General features: G+C 41.6%; 1 protein-coding gene across 3 annotated transcripts in view; it reads right to left on the reverse strand.

The window, feature by feature from the left end:
- The window catches only part of ZNF341 (zinc finger protein 341), a 75,998-nt gene that overhangs the window by 16,929 nt on the left and 34,928 nt on the right, over positions 1-24,141 (reverse strand). The window contains exons 1-6 of one of the 3 annotated variants that reach the window (XM_070744868.1): positions 21,086-21,142; positions 13,290-13,400; positions 9,209-9,396; positions 7,160-7,309; positions 5,293-5,517; positions 1,407-1,596 (exon numbers count right to left, since the gene is read on the reverse strand). In XM_070744868.1, the coding sequence (XP_070600969.1) occupies positions 1,407-1,596; positions 5,293-5,517; positions 7,160-7,309; positions 9,209-9,396; positions 13,290-13,400; positions 21,086-21,116 (895 nt within the window). In that variant the 5' untranslated portion in view covers positions 21,117-21,142. Of the gene's footprint in view, positions 1-1,406; positions 1,597-5,292; positions 5,518-7,159; positions 7,310-9,208; positions 9,397-13,289; positions 13,401-21,085; positions 21,143-24,141 lie in introns of those variants that run through there. The other 2 variants (XM_070744869.1, XM_070744870.1) reach the window with 2 other exon arrangements.

Raw genomic sequence — 24,141 nt, forward strand, 5'->3', positions numbered from 1 at the left:
CTTCTCCTACCTACACTGGATTTTTCATATTTTCTGATGACATGGGAAGGAATGGCACTGAAACATTTCCTACAACATCAGAACAATAACTCAGGTCTCATGGGTTACAATGTTATAGCGATCGATATTAGTGGATTACAATGAACACATTTCATTTCCTGAAAAGGTTAGTGCTAAACTAATATTCCAGTCATGTGCTATACAAAATGACAATGAAAAACATATAAATTTTAGGTTTAAATGTGATTTCCCAGGTACAGGACACACATTTCTACTTTGTATAGCAATATGTATTCAATCTTATTTGTTAATCAAAAACAAAAACCTAAAAAAGTCCTAAAAATAACCTGAATGTAAAAACAAAATGAGCCCATTCAACCACATAGCTGTTAGTTCCTTCTTTATAATTCGAATACAATTGCTACATAATATTGCTGAATTTATGAAATATGTAACAAACAAAAGTTTCACATTCCTATATCATCCAAAATATCATTTTACATATTTTATTTTATCTTCCAATTAAAGACATCTAGTACATCAATTAGAACTAATGATGTGAATCTTCTATTTTACATGTTTCAGCACTAAATAGGAAATGGTACATTAGCAATTTCATATAGCTATAAAACAATGGGTTTTCAGGATTCTAACAACCAGTATTTGGGTTATCTGCACTTCCAGAGGTTTATGGATGACACGTCTATCAACCTTGATTATTATGGGCCATGTTGGCTATGGGTACAAGAATCATAGTCCAGAACTAGATGGAGAAACATAGAAACATAGAAGACTGACGGTAGAAAAAGACCTCATGATTCATCTAGTCTGCCCTTATACTATTTTTTGTATTTTATCTTAGGATGGATATGTTTATCCCAGGCATGTTTAAATTCAGTTACTGCGGATTTACCAACCACATCTGCTGGAAGTTTGTTCCAAGGATCTACCACTCTTTCAGTAAAATAATATTTTCTCATGTTGCTTTTGATCTTTCCCCCAACTAACTTCAGATTGTGTCCCTTTGTTCTTGTGTTCACTTTCCTATTAAAAACACTTCCCTCCTGAACCTTATTTAACCCTTTAACATATTTAAATGTTTCGATCATGTCCCCCCTTTTCCTTCTGTCCTCCAGACTATACAGATTGAGTTCATTAAGTCTTTCCTGATACGTTTTATGCTTAAGACCTTCCACCATTCTTGTAGCCTGTCTTTGGACCCGTTCAATTTTGTCAATATCTTTTTGTAGGTGAGGTCTCCAGAACTGAACACAGTATTCCAAATCACAGATCACAGATTTTCCTTTACAATATATCACCCATGTTTTTCAGTGTCATGGACTCCACAATCTGTCTTACGTAAATGCAATTAGTCTACAGAAAGAATGAGTAGCAAGAAGACACACCTTCAAGCAAGTTATTGTCTGGCTTGGAACGACGGTTCTTGGAAGCAGAATCAAAATTGGTCAGACTTCCTCCACATGTGTTATTCAAGGAAGCGGCAGCATTAGCATTTTTAGACTTAAAGCTTTGTTTGCTTGGACTATATACTGGAGGGGAAGGATAGACTGGGTTTTCTACACATTGGCTGGGCACCTAAAACAGAAATCAGTATAACACATCGGACAGAAAAATATATAGTTAGCCTGAAATATAGTTACAACAGTTAACATAAATCAGCACCAACCGCCTGCTACCGCACAAATCCCAGCGACCGATAAGGTCCCACAGAGTTGGCCTTCTCCGGGTCCCATCGACTAAAGAATGTCGTTTGGCGGGCCCCAGGGGAAGAGCCTTCTCTGTGGCGGCCCCGGCCCTCTGGAATCAACTCCCCCCGGAGATGAGAACTGCCCCCACCCTCCTTGTCTTTTGTAAACTACTCAAGACCCACCTATATCGCCAGGCATGGGGGAATTGAGACATCTTACCCCAGGCTTTTTATATTTTATGTTTGGTATGTATGTGTTGTTTGGTTTTAAATATGATAGGGTTTTATATGCTTCTTTTTTAATATTAGATTTGTTTCGATGTAACATAGTTTTTTATTATTGTTGTGAGACGCCCCAAGTCTTCGGAGAGGGGTGGCATACAAATCTAATAAAATATCATTATTATTATTATTATTAATTATTTATTATTATTATTATTATTATTATTATTATTATTATTATTATTATTATTATTCAGTTGCTTATTCAGATAACCTAAGCCAATCTTGCCAAATGTGGAGACCTGTGGTTTCTCTGTGGTTACATTACTTTCATTTCTTCTATAGTGTACAGCAGTGGTCCCCAACGTTTTTTCCACCAGGGACCAGTTTCAGCAAGACAATTTTTCTATGGCCCAGTGGGGGCGGAAAGGGGTGTGGTTGGGGGCGGGATTAAGCATGGGGATGCTGGTCCTCCCCGCCCCTCTTTCCCGCCATCGTCCTGTGGCCGGCAGAACCTGCCTCCCAAGCCCTCTTGCCCAGCGGGAGCTAAGCGCTGGAGAGAGGGGGTCAGGCTGGCCCTCCTGCCTCCCCCCAGCCAAAAACGCAAAAGCGCCCCACGGCAGAAGCCAAAAGAGGCTTGAGCCTCTCGGTCCTTCCCGCCCCTCTGTCCCATCCATCGTTCTGTGGCCAGCAGAACCTGCCTCCCGAGGCCTCTTGCCCGGCGGGAGGCAAAGCGCTGGAGGGAGGGGGTGGCGGCATGAGGGCCGGCAGCTGCTGACTCCACGGACCGGTGCAACATGCCCCGCGGCCCGGTACTGGTCCGCGGCCCAGTGGTTGGGGACCCCTGGTGTACAGTGATCCCCCGGTTATTGCGTCCCCGACCATTGCGAATGGGCTACATCGCGATTTTTCAACCCGGAAGTAAAAACACCATCTGCGCATGTGCGCCCTTTTTTCCTATGGCCACACATGCGTAGATGGTGTTCCCCGCCGGGCAGATCAGCTGCTGGGCGGCTTCCCTGGGTCTTTCCCATCTTGCTGGCGGGAGGGCGAGAAGCCCCCCCAGCACCCGCTCGCCCTCCGTTCGCCCGCCCTTCGCCCGGCCACCCGCCATTTGCTCGCTGCTCGCCCGGCCACCCGGGTTCGTTTGGCTTCGGGACTCAGTTGGGAAGCGGCACGGGTGTTTTAAAAGGTCTCCGCCGGCATGGGGGGCTTCTTAGCACCCCCCCAAACCCGGGTTGGGGGTTCGGGGGGGGGTAGGAAGCCCCCCATGCCGGCGGAGACCTTTTAAAACACCCGTGCCGCTTCCCAGCTGAGTCCTCAAGCCAAGCGCAGAAGTTAGCCTTGAATCCCTTTGAATCCCGCCGCTTCTGCTGGATACGGGCGATGGGGGGGCGAGCTGCCACACCCCTGGCTTCCGCACCGCTCGTCCCACCCACCGCCCGTATCCAGCAGAAGCTGCTGGATTCAAAGTGCTGGGGTGGGGGGCTGTCGGGACACCCCCACCCCAGCACTTTGAATCCCGCCGCTTCTGTTGGATACGGGCGATGGGGGGGCGAGCTGCCACAGCCCCTGGCTTCCTCACCGCTCGTCCCACCCACCGCCCGTATCCAGCAGAAGCTGCTGGATTCAAAGTGATTCAGGGAACAGAATGGAGCCTTCCGCGGCGGGGCTGGTAGGAGGGGAGCCGAGGGGATAACCGAGCCCAGCCCCGTGGGATTCGCCTTCCTCCCGCTTGCAGCCGAGTGATCGTGGGCTCCTTCGCAACCTCAGAGAGCTTCCTGGTTTTCGTGAGCTTTCATGCCCAGGAAGCTCTCCGAGGTTGCGAAGGAGCCCAGGATCACTCGGCTGCCGGCGGCAGGAAAACGAATGTCACGGGGCTGGGCTTGTCTCCCCCCCCTTAGCAACCCCGCCGCGGAAGGCTCCATTCTGTTCCCTGCCGGCCCGATTGAGCGGCCGGCGGTCTCCATTCAGGGAACAGAATGGAGCCTTCCGCGGCGGGGCTGGTAGGAGGGGAGCCGAGGGGATAACCGAGCCCAGCCCCGTGGGATTCGCCTTCCTCCCGCTTGCAGCCGAGTGATCGTGGGCTCCTTCGCAACCTCAGAGAGCTTCCTGGTTTTCGTGAGCTTTCATGCCCAGGAAGCTCTCCGAGGTTGCGAAGGAGCCCAGGATCACTCGGCTGCCGGCGGCAGGAAAACGAATGTCACGGGGCTGGGCTCGTCTCCCCCCCCTTAGCAACCCCGCCGCGGAACGCTCCATTCTGTTCCCTGCCGGGCCGATTGAGCGGCCGGCGGTCTCCATTCAGGGAACAGAATGGAGCCTTCCGCGGCGGGGCTGGTAGGAGGGGAGCCGAGGGGATAACCGAGCCCAGCCCCGTGGGATTCGCCTTCCTCCCGCTTGCAGCCGAGTGATCGTGGGCTCCTTCGCAACCTCAGAGAGCTTCCTGGTTTTCGTGAGCTTTCATGCCCAGGAAGCTCTCTGAGGTTGCGAAGGAGCCCAGGATCACTCGGCTGCCGGCGGCAGGAAAGCGAATGTCACGGGGCTGGGCGCTAGCTCTCGCCGCTTTCGAGCTGAGTCCTGAAGCGAATTCGCTTCAGGACTCATCTCGAAAGCCCGCTAGCGAGGAGCCGAAGATTGGGGGCGGCGCGGCTGTTTTAAAACGTCGCCGCCGGCATGGGGGGCTTGCCAGCACCCCCCGGACCCCCAACCCGTGTTTGGGGGGCTGCTAGGAAGCCCCCCATGCCGGCGGCGACGTTTTAAAACAGCCGCGCCGCCCCCAATCTTCGGCTCCTCGCTAGCGCTGCGGAAGTTAAAAACACCATCTGCACATGCGCAGATGGTGTTTTTACTTCCGCAGCGCTACTTCGCGAAAACCCGCTCGTTGCGGGGGGTCCTGGAACGGAACCCTCGCAACGAGCGGGGGATCACTGTATTGTTTTTATTAAGCATGCACAATCTAGGTTTTCTAATATTCTAATCTACAATTTAATGACCATTTAAATACAGTTTCTGAATAATACCCTTCTGAAATTTCTCTTTTTTGGATATAATTTTTTTTCCTCCAGACTATATTTAAGCAATACTTATCTCTCAGTTTAGACAATCTGTATAGAACATAATTAATTTCCTTCTGTTGGAGACTGGAAACTATTTCACAACTATTTTCCTTAGGAAGAAAATTATCATCTATTATAATATAACTTTGTGCATTTAATCTCTGCCAGTCTCTGAAAACCAACAAAAATGGCATTTTGAAGCTGAGTAAAATCAGAGCCAGGGTCATTTCTGCAAAGGCCAATGAGACCGTGTAATAATCACAAGCAAGAATACAATCGCTAATAATCACAGGCAGGCAGTTTTACCTCCAAAGGTGCATACGGCTGCATCCCTAGATTCTGTATTTCTACCGTCCCATTCCCAGGCATGGAGGTAGATGTACTGTAGACTTCCGCCACTCCACTGCTACCTGCATTGGCTGGGCCTGGCACTCCAAGAGCTCGAGGGGGTGGAGGGGGTGGCTGAGGGGGTGGCGGGGGTGGGGGAGGCTGAGAGAGGTATCCTGCTCCAGGATGCATATTCAAGCTGCTCTAAAAACAAAGAATGAGAAATTAGCCTTCCTTCCTTCCTTGTTCCCTCCATTTCTCCTTCCTTCCTTCCTTCCTTCCTTCCTTCCTTCCTTCCTTCTTTCCTTCCTTCCTTCCTTGTTTATTTGGATTTCTAGGCCACCCTTCTCCAGCAGACTCAGGGTGTCTTAAACAATAAAATCAATACAACTGTAAGAAACCCAATATAAAATCTAATTTAAAACCCCAGACAATTAAAACTAAGGTTGAATCACAATCATTCACTCATACTCTCAGCTGGAGCAAGATGGCAACACTGAACACTCCCTCCCTCCTTCCCAATATAGGAACAATATTTGCAATAAGACTTTAATCTTCCTTCTTTAACTAATTTTTTCTGCATACTAGCAAAATAAATCTGTCCTGATAAATCAGAATTTATATTGATTTAATAATTAAGGTCTTTTCTAAGGAATAAATGTTACCAGCTTACATTTTCAACATAATATTATTACATCAAAGAAACTGAATTACGGACCACAAAAGATAAAAAATGCCTCAAGTCAAGGTCAACCGCTGTTCATACACCTTTATACCAGTATGTACCTTAGTACAATTCTATGAATGATGAATGGATGGTTTAAGGTATTTCCAATCTATTTTATGCAGGTGAAACACCCTGTGCTTCAAATTGCATTTTGTCCTTCAGATTACTGCCCAGCCCTACTATACAACATTAAGCAACATTAAGCAAACATTAGGCCTAACAAGATATTGGCAAAATGAATTACGGATTAATGAAAGCAAGATGGAAGAAGTAGTAGAAAATATACATAAGATAAAGAATACAAGAATTAGAGAGATGAGAAGGAAAATTTTACATAAATGATATTTCACGCCAGTAAAACTAGCACACTTCCAGAGGAAAGGGAAAGGAAATTGCTGGCATGGTTGCCAAATAAAAGGAGTTTTTATGCATATGCTCTGGGAATGTGTTGAAGTTCAAAAATTTTGGAAGGAAGTACAGAATGAAATAAATAATATGCTAAACATTAATTGGATAATTACAAAAGAATTAGCAATACTAGTTAAATATGGGGAATTATGAGAATTTAAAGAAATCAAAATAGCAGCTTTGGAAAGCGCTCAAGCAGTAGTGGTATTAGGGTGGAAAGATAGCAATAAATGGACAATCCAGAATTGGTACTGTGTGGACCACATCCACTTCAAAATTATGGAAATAAGATTAAATAACTTTGATGAAAATAAATTGGAGAAGCTGATGGCACGATGGAATAAGGTGAAAAATTATATCTTAAGTAGAATTTATGACAATGTGAAAAATAAATTCCAATCACTTTTTGGATGTAAAGAAATGTAAACCAGAGCTAAGGAAGAAATTGAAACTTATTGTAAATAATTTAACCCCCTAAATGGTGGTGGGTTTTTTATTGGTGGTGGGCACGTTTTCTTTTAAGTATTTTTTGTTTGTTGTTAATTTAGTAAATAAACCAATAAAAAAATTTTTTTTAAAAAAAAGCATACATTATGTGGTCATCAGACATTAAACATTCTTTTCCAACATACATGTATTAATTTTTGTTTTTATAGCACATTCCATTTGTCAGTGCTTGTGTTTTAAATGGCAGGAAAAAAGAATATTTACCTGCACAGTGGGTTGCACTGTGGACATTGGCTGGTCCAGGGTTGTGAAAGCAGACATGGCTGACATCAAAACTTCATCACTCACTAAGATGTTCCCTTGGACTAGTGTTTGGATCAAAGGAGAGGGTGGAACAGTAATATACGTGGAGATCTGTTGAGCAAAATGGATAAAACAAAATCTTACATGGGATTTTTATTTATTTATTTATTACTTAGATTTGTATGCCGCCCCTCTCCGAAGACTCGGATATTAGGCAAGAAACTTTTCAGAAAATTCTTCATCGAAACAAAGTAAAACAACACATTCAGTGTAACAACCCGCTATAAGAAAGGATGTAGTAAAAGTCAAAATTTTGTAAATAAACCTCTTCAATTAAATTACGTAGCATGGTGCAAGGGGTAAAACGTTCAGCTGGCAAGTAGTCATTTAAACAGGAGGAAATCCAATTTTTATTTTAGATATGCTATTATAGCCTTCCCAAGCTTAAATCCTAAACCAGACCTGGGCAAAGGGTGGCCCATGGGCCAGATGCGGCCTGCCCGCTCTCTGTGAACGGCCCACGGAGGTTGGAAAGAAGGAAGGAAGGAAAGAAGGAGGGAGGGAGGGAAGGAAGGAAGGAGAAATGGAGGGAACAAGGAAGGCAATGAAGGAGAAATGGAGAGAACAAGGAAGGAGAAATGGAGAGAACAAGGAAGGAGAAATGGAGGGAACAAGGAAGGAGAAATGGAGGGAACAAGGAAGGAAGGGCAATTATTTTATAATATAATATACAATATAATATATATAATTATATATATATATATATGATTAATATAATATAATATACAATTATAATTTATAATTATAATGTAATTAACTCAGTTCTACCCAATAATATACAGTATTGGGTAGAACTGAGTTAATTAATCCGGCCCTCTAAAACCATCCCAATTTTTCATGCGGCCCCATGGCAAAATTAATTGCCCACCCCTGTCCTAAACCCACCCATTTTAGAAGTTACAGCAGCTTAAAACCAGCTATCTTCACTGCCAATTCTCATACTGAGCCCACTGCCTCTATTTCACAACAATACAACAACCAACTTCTCTCTAAGGCAGGGGTCCCTAACAGGGGTGGATTCTAACTTACCTCACTGCCGGTTTGCTTCCTCCCACACTGTGTGGCCACACCTTGTGGGCACATGTGCACAAAGTACATGCACGCATGTGCAGTACCAAAAAATCACCACCACCCCAAAAAGCCAAAAACAAGATGGAGACCTCATGAACAGTGCCAGAAACCTGGCTCCTGAGCATGCTCAGAAGAGAAAATATTTTTTTTTAAAAAAAATTATTATTTTTAAAAAGATGGTATGGCCCACGGACCGGCACTGACCGAACCGGATCGGTGATGTCATCGTGAGATCGTCAGAGTGTCGCTACCAGTTTGGGAGAACCAGTTCAAACCAGGAAGAACCCCCCTTGGTCCCCAACCCCAGGCTGCAGCCCATTACCAGGCCACAGCCTGTTCGGAACCCAGACGCACAAACGGTGGGCAAGCATGTATATACACATATATACATATGCATGTATAGAGCCGGTTTGGCGCAGCAGGTAGAGTGCTGTACTGCAGGCAACTGAAGCTGAAGGTAGATCTGTAGGTCAGCGGTTCAAATCTCATCACCGGCTCAAGGTTGACTCAGCCTTCCATCCTTCCGAGGTGGGTAAAATGAGGACCCGGATTGTGGGGGCAATATGCTGGCTCTGTTAAAAAGTGCTATTGCTAACATGTTGTAAGCCGCCCTGAGTCTAAGGAGAAGGGCGGCATAAAAATCGAATAAATAAATCGAATAAATGCCTGCAACTCATACAGAACCATCCCCTTTCTCCCCCACCCCACCACCAGTCTGCCAAGCCAGATGTTCTAAGGTAATGGATGACAACCACTAACAGGTTTTACACATGCTGACTTTGGAATATAAGAGGAAACACTGGCATGTTTAATACACAGGTATCCTTAGGTACAACTGGTGACCTAACCACAAAAAGCTCCAACATTCAGCATCTCTACCTGGCGATTGGTGGTCTGAGCCTGCTGCACTGAAGTAATGGACGGGGTATACACACTGTTAGAAGCCAGGGAGACTGTAGCCAGTGAGGGGGCATTGCCTTGACACTGTTCCCGCTTATGAGTCATGAATGCTGGCAATGAGTTGAATTGCTTCTTACATTTCCCACAGAGAAATACATCTTCGTCATCTGAAATGAGGGAAAGAAAAAAAATATTATTTAACCTGAAAGGCTTCCTCCCAAGAAGACGCAGAGTTTCAGCAGAACAAAGTGATAAGTAATGATTAATTAAATTGTCAAGCTGCAGTTAGGAGAATGCTTGGCTTTCTCACAGCAAGCCCCATCTGAAGATCCCAACATTCATTTAGCAACTGTTCAAAGTTATGACAGTGCTGAAAAAAAGTAGGTTGGAATCCATTCCTTGCATTTACAACTGCTGCAGTGTCCCCACAATTACATGACTGTAATTCGGAGACTTGGCAACAAACATGTACTAGTGACCACTGCAGCAAATTGCAATCATGTGACATCTCACTTAACTATTTATTTATTTATTTATTTATTGGATTTGTATGCCGCCCCTCTCCATAGACTCGGGACGGCTAACAACAGTAATAAAAACAGCATATAACAATCCAATATTAAAGCAGTTAAAAACCCTTATTATAAAACCAAACATACATACAGACATACCATGCATAAAATTGTAAAGGCCTAGGGGGGAAAAGTATCTCAGTTCCCCCATGCCTGGCGGCAGAGGTGGGTTTTAAGAAGCTTACGAAAGGCAAGGAGGGTGGGGGCAATTCTAATCTCTGGGGGGGAGTTGGTTCCAGAGGGCCGGGGCCACCACAGAGAAGGCTCTTCTCCTGGGTCCCACCAAGTGACATTGTTTAGTTGATGGGACCCGGAGAAGACCCACTCTGTGGGACCTAACTGGTCGCTGGGATTTGTGCAGCAGAAGGCGGTCCCTGAGGTAATCTGGTCCGGTGATTCGACCATAGCATGAAAAGACTGGCGACAGTAGGAGGGTAATAAGAATCAACCTGTTTCAGAAATAGCTACACTTCCCTAAATGGTCAAATTTGTAGACTGGACATGCTTTTAGAGTCATCTCTATCACTATAGCCTTAGGCAAACATAACACCTTTCAAAATTGTAACAGCAGCTACTAAAATATACTCCCATATCAATAAACCATGCTTGGTTAATCTCTCATCTAGATTGCAATAATCCATTATATATTGGGATTTATTTATTGTATTTATATGCCACTCATTGAATACCAGAAACTTCAGTTATCACCAAATTTGGTAGTAATAGTACTGACGGGAATTGGATGTTATAACCATATTATGCCAGTTTTATGCCAGCTTTACCTAGTCTCTGATTTATTTTTTTCTGATTGCAGTTGAAGAAATGAATATTAACCTTTAAGGTCCTGCATGGTATTACACAACGGTATTTGAACGGAACTCAAACTGGTATGCTTTTAGCCATACACAATGCCTGAGTGTGGCAGTTAATTTCTCAGATGTGGGCCTTCTCAATGGTAATTCTCCAAATCTGAAATGCTCTGGAACCTATTTTATTGTCAACACTATATAGTAATTTTTTAAAAAAAATATTCATAAGTTTTTATTCATAAATATTTTTGAAAAACAGTGCATTGTCAGATTATTCCATTTACAAATAAGAAAAAACTAAAGGAAAGTTAATAGTAAATATTAACATGCAAACTTATAACAACAGTAATTGTTGTGGTTAGCTCTGGCCCAGCTCCTGCCCCAAGGAATATGGAGGTGGAGGTGGGGGAGACATCACATGCCACAGGCCTGTTTTGCTCCCAATAGAATCTGCCGACAAAGTCTCCTCTGACCAAGGAAGCGTGAGTAACAGGGAAGAGGGGAGTTTGGCAGACAACCCAGGAGGAGATCAGTCATCTGTATCATCCCTGGATTCTGAACAACAAGTAATGACACATCCACGCATGCGTAGAGTGATGCATAGGAGACAACAACTGAAGGACTATTACAAGAGAAAATGAGGCCACCTGTGGTTGGGTGGGGCTGCTGTAATTAGTGCTACAGATAAAAGTGCAGCCTGGTGTTTTAGCCTCATGGCAGTTTATCTGATTCATAGTTTCCTCAAGATCGTGGTTTTTGCTCTTCAGGATTGTGTGTGTGGACTCTCTGGACTTTAGAATTGGACTCAATTTCCCAGTTATTGGGTGAGCAATTGGACTGCATTTAACCTGTGCCTTGTGTGTACCATAAAATCCCTTTGACATTTAAAAAGGGAGCTGTTTCTGGTTTTCTGTTTATAAAAACTTTTGGGTTTTCCTTTTATCGTGTGGTGTGTGTCTTCCTGGACTAATTACCCTGTAATTACGGGCGGTTGCGACACGCCGGCAGAACAAGTAATAATATAATAGCAATACAGTGATCCCTCTATTATCGCGAGGGTTCCGTTCCAAGACCCCTCGCGATAATCGATTTTTCGTGATGTAGGGTTGCGGAAGTAAAAACACCATCTGCGCATGCGCGCCATTTTTTTTCTATGGCCGCGCATGCGTAGATGGAGTTTGCGTTCCCCGCCGCCCACGCAAAGGGGAAACCCCGATTCGGCTCCTCGCTGCTGCTGCGCTACCGAGCAGATCAGCTGCTGGGCGGCCGAAGGAACCTTCCCTGGGTCTTCCCCCTCTTGCTGGCTGGCGGGCGAGCGGCGGGCATCAGCGAGGAGCCGGGGTTTTCCCTTTGCGTGGGCGGCCGGGAAGACCCAGGTTGGGGGTTCGGGGGGGAGCTGGGAAGCCCCCCAGGCCGGCTGCGACCTTTTAAAACAGCCGCGCCGCTTCCCAGCTGAGTCCTGAAGCCAAACACCAAATGCGAACTTCCGCGTTTGGCTTCAGGACTCAGCTGGGAAGCGGCGCGGCTGTTTTAAAAGGTCGCAGCCGGCCTGGGGGGCTTCCCAGCATCCCCCCGAACCCCCAACCAGGGTTCGGGGGGGTGCTGGGAAGCCCCCCAGGCCGGCTGCGACCTTTTAAAACAGCCGCGCCGCTTCCCAGCTGACTCCCGAAGCCAAACGCGGAAGTGGTTTTTTTTTAAATTAATTTTTTTTTTAAATCGCGATATAGCGTTTCGCGAAGATCGAGATCGCGAAACTCGAGGGATCACTGTAGTAGTAATATAACCAAAGAGCTTAAACTAAGTTTCTTCTCACATTGGATTATTTACATTTTTATTTATTACTATGGTTATGATTATATACATCTTTATTTTCAATATTAACAATATTAATATTCACAATCTTATTTTCCCTAATTTCTACCTCTTGTCTCTATCCATTCATAAAATTTGTTTCATATCTAATAGTATTCAGAGTCTTCTTTTTCTTTAATTTTTAGTTAGTTTGTCCATTTTGGTACAGTCCCTAATTTTTCAAATTACAACTTCATCTGGTGGGGTGTTCATATTTTTCCAGTATTTGGCATATATGATTCTTGCTGCTATCAATATATGTAACACTAAAAATATGGTCCCTTTATCGTAACCCTCCTTGCCTTTCATAAACTACTGAAAACTCACCTATGTCGCCAGGCATGGGGAAATTGATTCCCCCGGCTGCCCCACTTTATGTATGGTATGTTGAGTTGTGTGTTTGATCTTAATAAGGGTTTCTTAATTGTTCTGCTTTTTAACATTGGATTTGTAGACTGTATTGTTTGTTGGGAGCCGCTCTGATTCCTTGGAGAGGGGCAGCATACAAATTAAATAAATCAATCAATCAACAAATAAATAAATAAATAAATGGCAGGGGGGGCTGGAAACGGCAGGATTCAGGCCAGCTGGAGGAATAAATGGCAGGGGAGCCTCCTGGAAACATTAGGATTCAGCCCAGCTGCCCTATTGCTAATGAATATAAAATGGTTTCATTAATATTGTTTCAGGATTATAACTCTTTGAATACCTGGAGTAAAAGAATAAAGCAGTAGTGCATGCATACACTCACAGACACACTGGAACCAATTACTACGTAACTGCACATCACAACGAGAAGCAACAAAGAAGTCCCAATGGGAGACTCACCCATGGACTGGATGGAGGAAGATGTGTTGACTGTCTGTGATGATGGATCTGTAACACCTCCTTGGCCATCTAACAAGGACTGAACAGCTAGCACTGTCTGATTGTCCATTCCTGGAGGGGATAGAAATGGCAGTCAGAAAATCTGTATTCCTTACAGCAGGGATTCCTAATCTTGGCAACTTTAAGACTTGTAGATTTCAGCTCCCAAAATTCTGGCTGGAGAATTCAGGAAGTTAAAGTCCACAAGTCTTAAAGTTGCCAAGTTTGAAGATCTCTGCCACAAAAATATGAAAAAAAAATGACTGCAGTAAAACCTATTCCGGTACATTAACTTCTGTGTTATTTCCAGTTTTCTTACAATGTAGAGATTTTTATTAACTCAAGTGCTATACTTAATCAAACCAGATCATAATTCAAACTATTGGTTATGCTTACAACTGTCTGTTCAGACAAACACAATTAGAGTGCTCCCTCTACTTACGAACTTAATTTGTTCCGTGACCAGGTTCTTAAGTAGAAAAGTTTGTAAGAAGAAGCAATTTTTCCCATAGGAATCAATGTAAAAGCAAATAATGTGTGCAATTGGGGAAACCATAGGGAGGATGGGGGCCCAGTTTCCCCCAGGAAATTCCTAGAGAGGCCCCATGGAAGTTTTCTCCACCTTTTCCGTCCCCTTTTTCCTCCCCGGAGATTCCTAGAGAGGCCCCATGGAGGCTTCTCCCTGCCTTTTCCGGTTACAGTTCAGAGGCTCGGGGTTTTAAGTGGAAAATGGTTCTTGAGAAGAGGCAAAAAAACTTTTGAACACCTAGTTCTTATCTGGAAAAGTTCTTAAGCAGAAGCATTTGTAGGTAGAGGTACCACTGTACTTGACTTTTTTTTTCTCCCTCAAAAGTGCCGCTTCTTTCCTTCCACTAGATCAGGGGTAGGCAAAGTTGGCTCTTCTATGACTTGTGGACTTCAACTCCCAGAATTCCTGAGCCACTCATGCTAGCTCAGGAATTCTGGGAATTGAAGTCCACAAGTGTCTACCCCTACACTAGATAGGTTCTTCTTTGCCTTCCTGATTCCAAGATGGCAATCCCCAGACTCTGGGTTCTTTTAAAGGTTTTTTTTTTAGTGGGTTGGTTTAAGGTCCAATTACAGAAAATCCTTGACTTATAACCATCTGTTTAAACATGATTCAAAATTACAACAGTCTCAGAAAAAGTGACTTATGATCAGTCTTCAAAGTTACAACCATTCCCACAATCCTATGATCACAATTCGGGTACTTGGCAACTGGTTCCACACTTACAATGATAGCAGCATTTTGTAGTCATGTGATCATGATTTGAAACCTTCTCAGACAGTTTCTGACAAACACAATCAATTTGGGAGGTCAGATTTGCTTAAAGATCATGTGATTTATTTAACAATCATGGGGGGGGGGAGTCATAAAATTTATCATGGTCATTTAATTACTCATGTAACAACCGCATTTGCTGTTGTGACTGAAATTCTGGTTCCAATTTTGGTCAAAAGTCAATGCATTTTATCCTACTCTCATTTTATCCTGTATTGTTTCACTTTAATTATGGATATGTGTATGCTATTTAACACTGAAGAATTTTCCTTTAAAAATGTATGGTGGTTGCATTTGATTTGCTGTAATTGCAAATATCTTTACTGGTTGCATGTTAACCTACTAATTAGTTTTATTAAATGTTATTGTATAATTATTGTTGGGGGTTTTTGGACTATACCATATCATGTTAAAAGTATTTACTAAATGAATAAGATTATCACAACCACATATATTTACAATTTTCAAATATCAACCCTCTATTATATCAATGGTTTAATATATCTACCAGAGTAAAACATTCTTGTAGAGAGTCCATCAATAAGCAAGGGAAGATTATCGTTAGAGAGACATGTTATATAAGGGGCGTGCATAAGCGCACCACTGTGCCTACCGTCCTGACCGTCTTCTTTTGTTACTTTTTATCATTACTTATCTAATGTTTTATTTGTACAAATTATCACCCTATAATTGTTTGACAAAATAAATAAATAAATAAAATTGTTGTTGTTGTTGTTGTTGTTGTTATTATTATTATTATTATTATTATTATTATTATTATTATTGAAAGGACTGCAAGGCATGGTACTCTATGATGTGATTAATTTCAATATCAGAATCCCAATATTTGAATCTAGTCCTTAGAGTAATCTGTATTTCCTGTTTCTGTATGCATTAATTACAAAACGGTAGGCAGGTAGGTAAGTGTTCAAGAAGGCAACCTTCACTTTCTCCAAATAACTGTCTTCTGAACCTTAAAGTTCCTGATATAAATATTACTAAAGCATTTTTGCAAATATTTTGGCTCTTTGACTGACTTGTCAATTACTTTTTGAACCTGGAAATCAACACAAGTTCCTCCAATACAACTTTAATAATATTTATCACTAGAGAAAATCCATTTAGGAGAAAAAAAGTTAAAGGAGCTTTGCATTTGGTTTAGGGTTAAAGAAGCAACCGTTAGAAGAATCCGTTTATTAGTATCCTATGCCATGATTTTTCTAGATGAAAAGACCAACATTATCTTCCAAACTAATGGAATACCAGCTGATGTAGAAATTAATCAAAATATCTCTCCAAAGGGTAATGAGTACAACAAATACAAATATGAATACAATTCTGAATTAAAATAGTGTCAGCGTTCCAAATAGCACCTGAGAAATAAACCAAGTCCCAGTGCAATTCTCTCAATCAGAGCTCGATTTGTTAACAGAACCATGAAGAATTATTGCAATAAGATGCTCCTTCCTCCTACCTCTTTTATCTCTTTCTAAAAATTCTATCCTGACATATTACTATGGAGGATAACAGTCATAGGGGAGACAAAACTGCTTACAGTAGATTTCACAATGTTCCAGTGTAGAAAGTCTAATTACCTACATGCAGAAGGCTGTGTTTAGATACTGTAAAATGAATAAATTAAAAATTAACTTCATAGTCTTTTATTATCACCAAGATTGCTAGGTTGATTATCTTAAGCATGTCACTGGACAAGGGTTTAATGCAAAAGAACAGAATAAGTATTGTACTATCCACAGGACTGCTGTTGAAAATAACATCCTTATGGCATACTCTTTCTCACCATAGCATTTAGGAACTTTCCGTTTATGACTCAGTATCATTACATAGAATGTTTTCCGATGCCTACAGCACCATCATGTTAAAGATAGTTGACCACAATGGGGGCATTCCTAAATTATTTACACAGAAGACAAGTCTCCTTAGGCATTTGGTTTTGATATCATATTCAATCAAGGGTATTGGAATCCTTTCAGCATCCTTTCCCAACATTCTCCGCATATGGATCTACTTACAGAAAGAGAAAGTACTAATTTAAATAAATATAAATTACTTTCTGTCTGTCCTCGCTATGAAGAGTGAAGTACCATTCTGTAATTTGTGGAGCAGCTGCTATGACCATTCTAGCCTCATCAAAAAGATTAGGAAGCTAGAAAAGTACAAACACCAATACAAAGACACAAATTAAATTGCCACCAATTTCTTCTAAGTAAATATCTATAGAAAATAATAATAATGATAATGATAATAATGATAATAATGATAATAATAATAATGATAATAATAATAATAATTTATTAGATTTGTATGCCGCCCCTCTCCGAAAACTCAAATTATTAAATGGTTTGTGCATCTTAAACATAAAATATTTTTTTAAAAACTAGGGAACTCTGCTTACAAAATAGATTTTCTCCCCTTCTGCAATATTTAAATGATAAGAACCTTAAATCCAGGTCTTTCTTCATACAATGGACAGTTTCACATATTACACTGACATTAGTTATGAAGCAAATTACAGTGGTTGAATTTATGTATGTATCATACTGAACCAACACTAAACAAACATTACCTAATACGTAGTCAACGAGTGGAATTCCAAAGTATGAAAATAGTTAATGCTTTTTAAATGAACTAAACCAGTCTTCTCCAATAAACTCCCTGATTATCCCTACTCAATCTTAATTATACTGCTGAGGATAAAATAAGTTCCAATATATCAAGATGACATGACAAGATTAGGAAAGGCTGAACTAGATTATTATCTATTATTTCTTAGATATATTTTACTATGAGTATCTCCTCTATAACCTTCATCACGTATTTTACTATGTGTATATAGATATATACCCACTTGTGTATTGGACAAAATAAATAAATAAATAAATAAATAAATAAATAAATAAATAAATAAATAAACGAATAAACAAACAAATAAATAAATAAACAAATAAATAAACAAACAAATAAAAGTCATGCTAAAACACATACTTCTTTTTACAAATGAGGTAGAGATAACTATTGTTTCACTGTTTGCTTATGAACCAATGGGCAATGATCTTGAGTATCCACAGATGGGACAAATGACAACATGTGCCCATGCTGGTACACTAAAGCTACAATTTATTTCAACACTACAGTTTGCCACGGACACCACTGGCAGCTTTAATTAAAAACAAAATTTGGAGCTTGACAGAATTTCTTCTTGTCCAGTAAGGGATAAGAAGGGAATTTTATTTTTTATAAAGATCAAATTCACTGATAAAATAAACCAGCTAAGAATCATTAATTTTTTTTAGCATTTGTCTGGGTTAATTGAAAACGTACATGCATTTAAGTCACCACTGTAGTATAGTCTGAAACTTCAAATTAGCCAATATCTTAATAAGATTACACTTCAAGATAGTATAGATGACTAATAATAATCCCAAATTCCAATCCTTTACTCTTCGTCCTCCTCCTCCATCCATAATCCATAGTAATTATCTATAAACAAGGCAAAATAAAGTATCCCTCTTGTCATGTAGGCTTTTTCTCATCGCTTCCAATAAAAATATCTTGTTATTAACAATGGTATAAATATGACGTATGTGTTTTAAATACACTAAATGCCTTTACAAAATGAAGTTATATTTGGGTTAACTATAGTCGGAAAGGAGCTGTAAATTCATACATAAATCTTATGTGAAGTACAGTGGTACCTCTACTTACGAACTTAATTCGTTCCATGACCAGGTTCTTAAGTAGAAAAGTTTGTAAGAAGCAATTTTTCCCATAGGAATCAATGTAAAAGCAAAATGTGTGAGATTGAGGAAACCACAGGAAGGGTTGATGCTCCTTTTTCTTCCCAGGAGATTCCTAGAGAGAGATTCCTAGAGAGTCCCCATGGAGGCTTCTCCGTCTTTTCCAGCTGTTTCCTCCCAGGAGATTCCTAGAGAGGCCCCATGGAGGCTTCTCCCTGCCTTTTCTGGCCCTGTTTCCTCCCAGGAGATTCCTAGAGAGGCTCCATGGAGACTTCTCCCCGCCTTTTCCAGCCCTGTTTCCTCCCAGGAGATTACTAGAGAGGCCCCGCAGAGGCTTCTCCCTGCCTTTTCCGGTTAGTTTTGGAGGCTCGGGTTTGTAAGTGGAAAATGGTTCTTGAGAAGAGGCAAAAAAATGTTGAACACCCGGTTCTTATCCAGAAAAGTTCGTAAGTAGAGGCATTCGTAAGTAGAGGTGCCTCTATATATGCAAATGTTCAGATAACAAAATTTGTCATCATACTTTACAAATCACTTGAAGTACTTGTGTTTTAATAAGCTTTCCTAAATCCTAGAATATACTACTGTATATCAAACTATCATTGTCAGTTATCTGTGAGCCCTAAAAAAAAGTGATTACTCCGGAAACATCAGTTATTTTTCATTGTACCAAATAAAGAGCTTTGGGCAAATATCATACATATGTGCTATATTTTAATGCCATGTAAAAAAGTTATGTCATTTTTCTACTAACTGTCAATTTGATCAAAAGGAAATTACCACTGATATTTCTTTTAAAAGGTAGTGGAAGAATCTGAAATGAAGCAGCAGCAGTCTCTGATAGTTCAAACATCAAAATAAACTCAGAGGGGAGAAAATCAAAATGAGCCCTTATATCCTGAGAATTAGATAGAAAAACTGCCTTAGAAACTTCTTTTAAAAGGAAGATAATTTTAAGATCATAAGGTTAATTTTTGAAAAAGTTTGAGGATATCTTTGTCCAATATTATTACTTGAGCTCTGGTAAGCCTCAAAGATGCACTTAGTAAAGAGACAAGATTTCCAAGAAAGTAGCACATTCAATTCTAAAATGCCATTGAGGTACAGTAATACATCATATTTTTTCAAGTTGAGACTCAAAATCAAACGGTTCCAAAACAAGAATGCTGTGCACAGATCTAATTGTTGTTTGAATAGTGATTTATTCTTTGGTATTGATTCAGTCAATGGTTTTGTCAGATTTTGCTATACAGAACATAGAACAACCAAGTTTTAAACCTAAATGTGACAGGTTCTTATAGATTGGAGTACGGGATTTAGTAGTTGTTTCTTTTTAAACAGTACTGAAAGGACATTCATTTTAGCATGCTTTTCTGAAAGACTTGTGATATGACAGCCAACTATTATATGTCACCCCAAGTCCTCAGAGGGGGGGGGATATAAATCCAATCAATCAATCAATACATTAAAACTGTTTCACTGCTGTGATATCACCTGCCACAACTATCAAAACACATGTCAATAATTGAATTTACTTGTCAGATGAGGCTACATATTTATCTGGCTTATGTTTTAATGGTCTGGGCAATAGGGCCTAGTAAATAAACAATAATTAAAAGAAATCACTGTTCAATAAACAAAGTGCCTTGGGGTTTTACCAGATAAACATGATACAATTGCTGTTTTGGAGCACTTTCAGAAGACATAATTTCCCAAATTATGCTAATATGTGGATGCCACAATGAGCAAGTTCACTATAGAACAAGTTTCAGTGGCTGCATTCACCCAACAGTGGAACCTAAAACTAGCTACATTAATCAGTCCTGAGTATAAGATTTATGTGTAAATCAAGTAACAACCAATGGATCTTCTTTTACATTATATAATATTGTGAAGAAAAATCCGGTTGGCCGAAATAGACAGGGTGTTGCATGAAATAGATTGCTGATCATCCAACTCATCAGGGATCCTTCATAAAACGTTCAGTTTTTACAGAAGCATAGGGTATTTTGGAGTATGAGACTGTTAGGGGGAGGGAACGTAACTTGCAACCAGGAAACATTCTCAATTTTGATCTGCCACTGCAGGTAGTAAAATGCATTTGCATTTGTAAAAAAAAATTAAAAAATGTACAATTGTGCGTGCCCAGACTTTAATTTCACACTACGATGCAATTTTTTCCAGGGCAATGCTGCCAATGTTACACAAGCTGCATTATTCAAGAACCCAGAAAAGGCACCTTTAGAGGTAAAAAGGAGATCTTACAGAGAGGAAATTAAAGCAACAAATGCCCTTTGAGCGGAACTTGCAAAAGAGGAGGTAGCAATGAGGTAGCAAGCCACCGTCCTTTCATGCTTTGGGAACAATATCCAGGAGGACCCGAGCCGCCTGCTTGCTTTCCTGTCCTTTGCCAAGATTTGCCTCCTCCGGGATTTATCGGGCGAAAGAAATTTATCCGCGCACGCAGACCGCATAATGGTGCGGTTACTCCTCCAAGACAGACACTGCACACTGGCTGTTCCAGGCACCCTCCCTCAGCGCCAGAGATGGCTTAGGGCGGCACCGGCGCCTTCTCAGCCCCAATCCCATCCACAACGGCGGGAGGGAGGCGACCAGCGTGGAATAGCCGCGCTTTTTTTTTTTTCAAATGGACTTCCCCATACGCGAGGCCTCAACCCGCCCGGCTCCCCGAGATGTACCTTCCAGCGCCTCGAATATCGCCTGCGCCATCTTGAAGCCGAGGCAGCCACAGCAGAACAACCTAAACGGGCATTATGGGAAGACGAGGGAGGGTCGCTCCGCCGCTAGGGGGAGCGCGAGACGTTGAGGTGGGGAGGGGAGGCTGGCTCAGGGAATAGCCTGGCTGGAGGGGGTGGGGCATCCTTGCCGTAGGGTTAGCGAGTGTTAGCGCTGCTCCGCTTGTTCAGGGAGGGGACCATATACAGTATTTTTATTTTATGTAGAAGAAATGTCAGTTTCTTCAGGAAACTTTGTGACTAGAGCAAAAAGGAGAGGAAAGGAAAAAAATTGTATTTTGCCATTTATTTATTTATTTATTATTATTTTTGTTTTTGTCGAGTGCTATTGGTAGTATGCAAAGATATAACAATATTTATTTTTTGATTTGATTTGATTTGTATGCCGCCCTTCTTTGAGGATTGGGGCTGCTTACAGCATATAATATAATAATACAGTACAACGGCAAATCTAATTAAATTTAAAATTACAATCTAAAAATCCAATATTTAAAAACAATCATACCACTTCAATCATACAACATATATCTCATTTCGTTGGCTAGGGGGCTGAGACCTAATTGTCCCAAGCCTGGTGACATAGGTGAGTCCTAAGACTCTTACTGAAGGCAAGGAGGGTAGGGGCAATGCGAATCTCTAGGGCAGTGGTTCTCAACCTTGGGGTTGGGACCCCTTTTGGGGTCGAACAACCATTTCACAGGGGCCACCTAAGACCAGGGGAAAAGACAAATTTCCCATGGTGTTAGGAACTAAAGCTGATGCCTTGGAATTTATTTTTACAATCCAACCAATCAGGTGTTTACAGTGGGGGTGCCCCTCTGGCACTCCTGCCAATCAGCTTAAAGCTCTGTTGGGAAAATTGGCGCTAGACTTATGGTTGGGGGTCACCACAGCATGAGGAACTGTATTAAGGGATCGTGGCATTGAAAAGTTGAGAACCACTGCTCTGGGGGGAGCTGATTCCAGAGGGGCGGGGCCCCCACAGAGAAGAGACATTGTCTGGCTGACGGGACCTGGAGAAGGCCAACTATGGGACCTAATCGGTGGCATATACATGATACTAGTAAGAGAGAAACATTAAGATGGGACGGAAGGCACACTGTTGCACTTATGCACAAAGGAAAAATTTTGCATCTTGCCATCTGAGCTTAGGGCTAACCTTTTTCTTTGTTCCGGTTTGCAAAAAGAAAAGTTGTATCAATGATATTGCCATCAACATCAAACTTCATTTCAGATTGAATTTGAACAGGAGATCCCATGGCTGGACCATCTGTCCAGATTCTGGGGGCTTTCATGCCTCCTAATCCATTCCATTGTGAGTCCAATCACACTTGGCCAATAAAGTATTCCATTCCTTTTTGCATCATCTTGCAGGACTCATTCATTGGAGAACATGAATTTCCTATGTTACTTTGCATTTTTTTATTGGGCCCAATCGGTGGGTTCCTACCAATGCACTAGGTCTAGGAGACTCCATTCCAGTAGTGGCCACCAGATTGTACAATTTGCACGCGACCGCTCGTGCTGTCTTCGCCAGTCCATTGGGCGGCACCATCTTTTTAAAATGAATTTTTGGGCCTTTTTTGCTTCTTGCGCATGCACAGAAACAAAACATTGCCAGAATCGCCCGGGGTGCAAGAATACCCTTGTGAAATTTTGGTGTATTTTTGCTTCCTGCGCATACATGGAAGCAAAATTGCGTGAGCGACATGCGTGCAGGTGCACGTGAATTAGGAGGGGAGGACCTATGTGCAGGGGTGGGCTACTGCCCAGATGGGAGGGAACGCAATGGGGTAGCAAAAATGGAGCTCCACCCCAGAGCACCCAATTTGCAATGAAAGATGTTGAAAGAAAATGCAGAGTGTCCTGCATAAGTCACGCCCACAGTGTGGTAGTAAAAATTTTGGTAGCCCTTCACTGCCTATATGCAATATAAATCTGAATATAATACAGGGAACCTATGAGGGAAGGGCCTGCCGTCTTCAGCACTGTGTACCCTCTGAAGCTGGCATAGGTGCGCCTATCGGCACGAGGTTTCACTTCTGCACATGCGCAGCAAGTGAAATAATGTGTGAGGATGGTTGCGCAAGCAAGATTTTGTCGATTTTTGATGACATTTTTGCTTTCATGCATGTGCAGAAGCAAAAATTTGTCAAAAGTGTTTTCACACATGATGTCGTGGGTTTTCACGCATGATTTCACTTGCTAAATCTCACACTGGGGCATGTGTGCATGTGTTGGTACGCAGCCAAAATCGCTACCGGAAGGGAACACCTTACCATTCTGGTAGCAGGCCTTCACTGGTACTTGCGTATTTTGTTTAATGTTCAGATTTAGCCATCAACGGCAGATGTAAGATAATTGAATTACAGTATGTTGCCACTTTCTGCCAGAAATTTAGCCACAACCAAAACTGATGAGACTTTTATTATGGGACTAATTTTCTGGAACATCGAGAATATTTTCTCCAACTCATGACTATAACCATGTTACTTGTATTTTTACTATTTATATTCTTCTGTTTGTTTCCTAGTATTATTTGATTGCTTAATACAGTAGTTACCTATGGCTATCACTAAATGTTCTATCTTTTGATTCTTGATGAATGGTTTTTTTTCTTCTTTTGTTTTTATGTACACTGAGAGCATATACACGAAAGACAGATTCCTTGTGCGTCTAATCACACTTGGCCAATAAAGAATTCTATTTAAACATGTTCTCAAAATTTCAGATATGTTCAACAACTCTAAATGAAGCTCACAAGCCTAGTTTTCAACTATGGCGTTCAATATTCATGTTCCACTATGTGTAGCCTCAACAATGGCCTCCATGGGAAGGGAGCCAGCCCTGAAAAGAAACCCAAGTACTGTATTAAAAAACAATGGGAAAATTATCTTTGTGAATAACACTTAAGAGAATCAGAAAGTTTAAATCCCTCCCAAAAAATAGGAATGCACCCTATTGAAACAAAGGCTTCATTTTGATCTAGCACCTGGCAT

Source organism: Erythrolamprus reginae, chromosome 3 (genome assembly GCF_031021105.1).
Source record: "Erythrolamprus reginae isolate rEryReg1 chromosome 3, rEryReg1.hap1, whole genome shotgun sequence".
Lineage (NCBI taxonomy): Eukaryota > Metazoa > Chordata > Lepidosauria > Squamata > Dipsadidae > Erythrolamprus > Erythrolamprus reginae.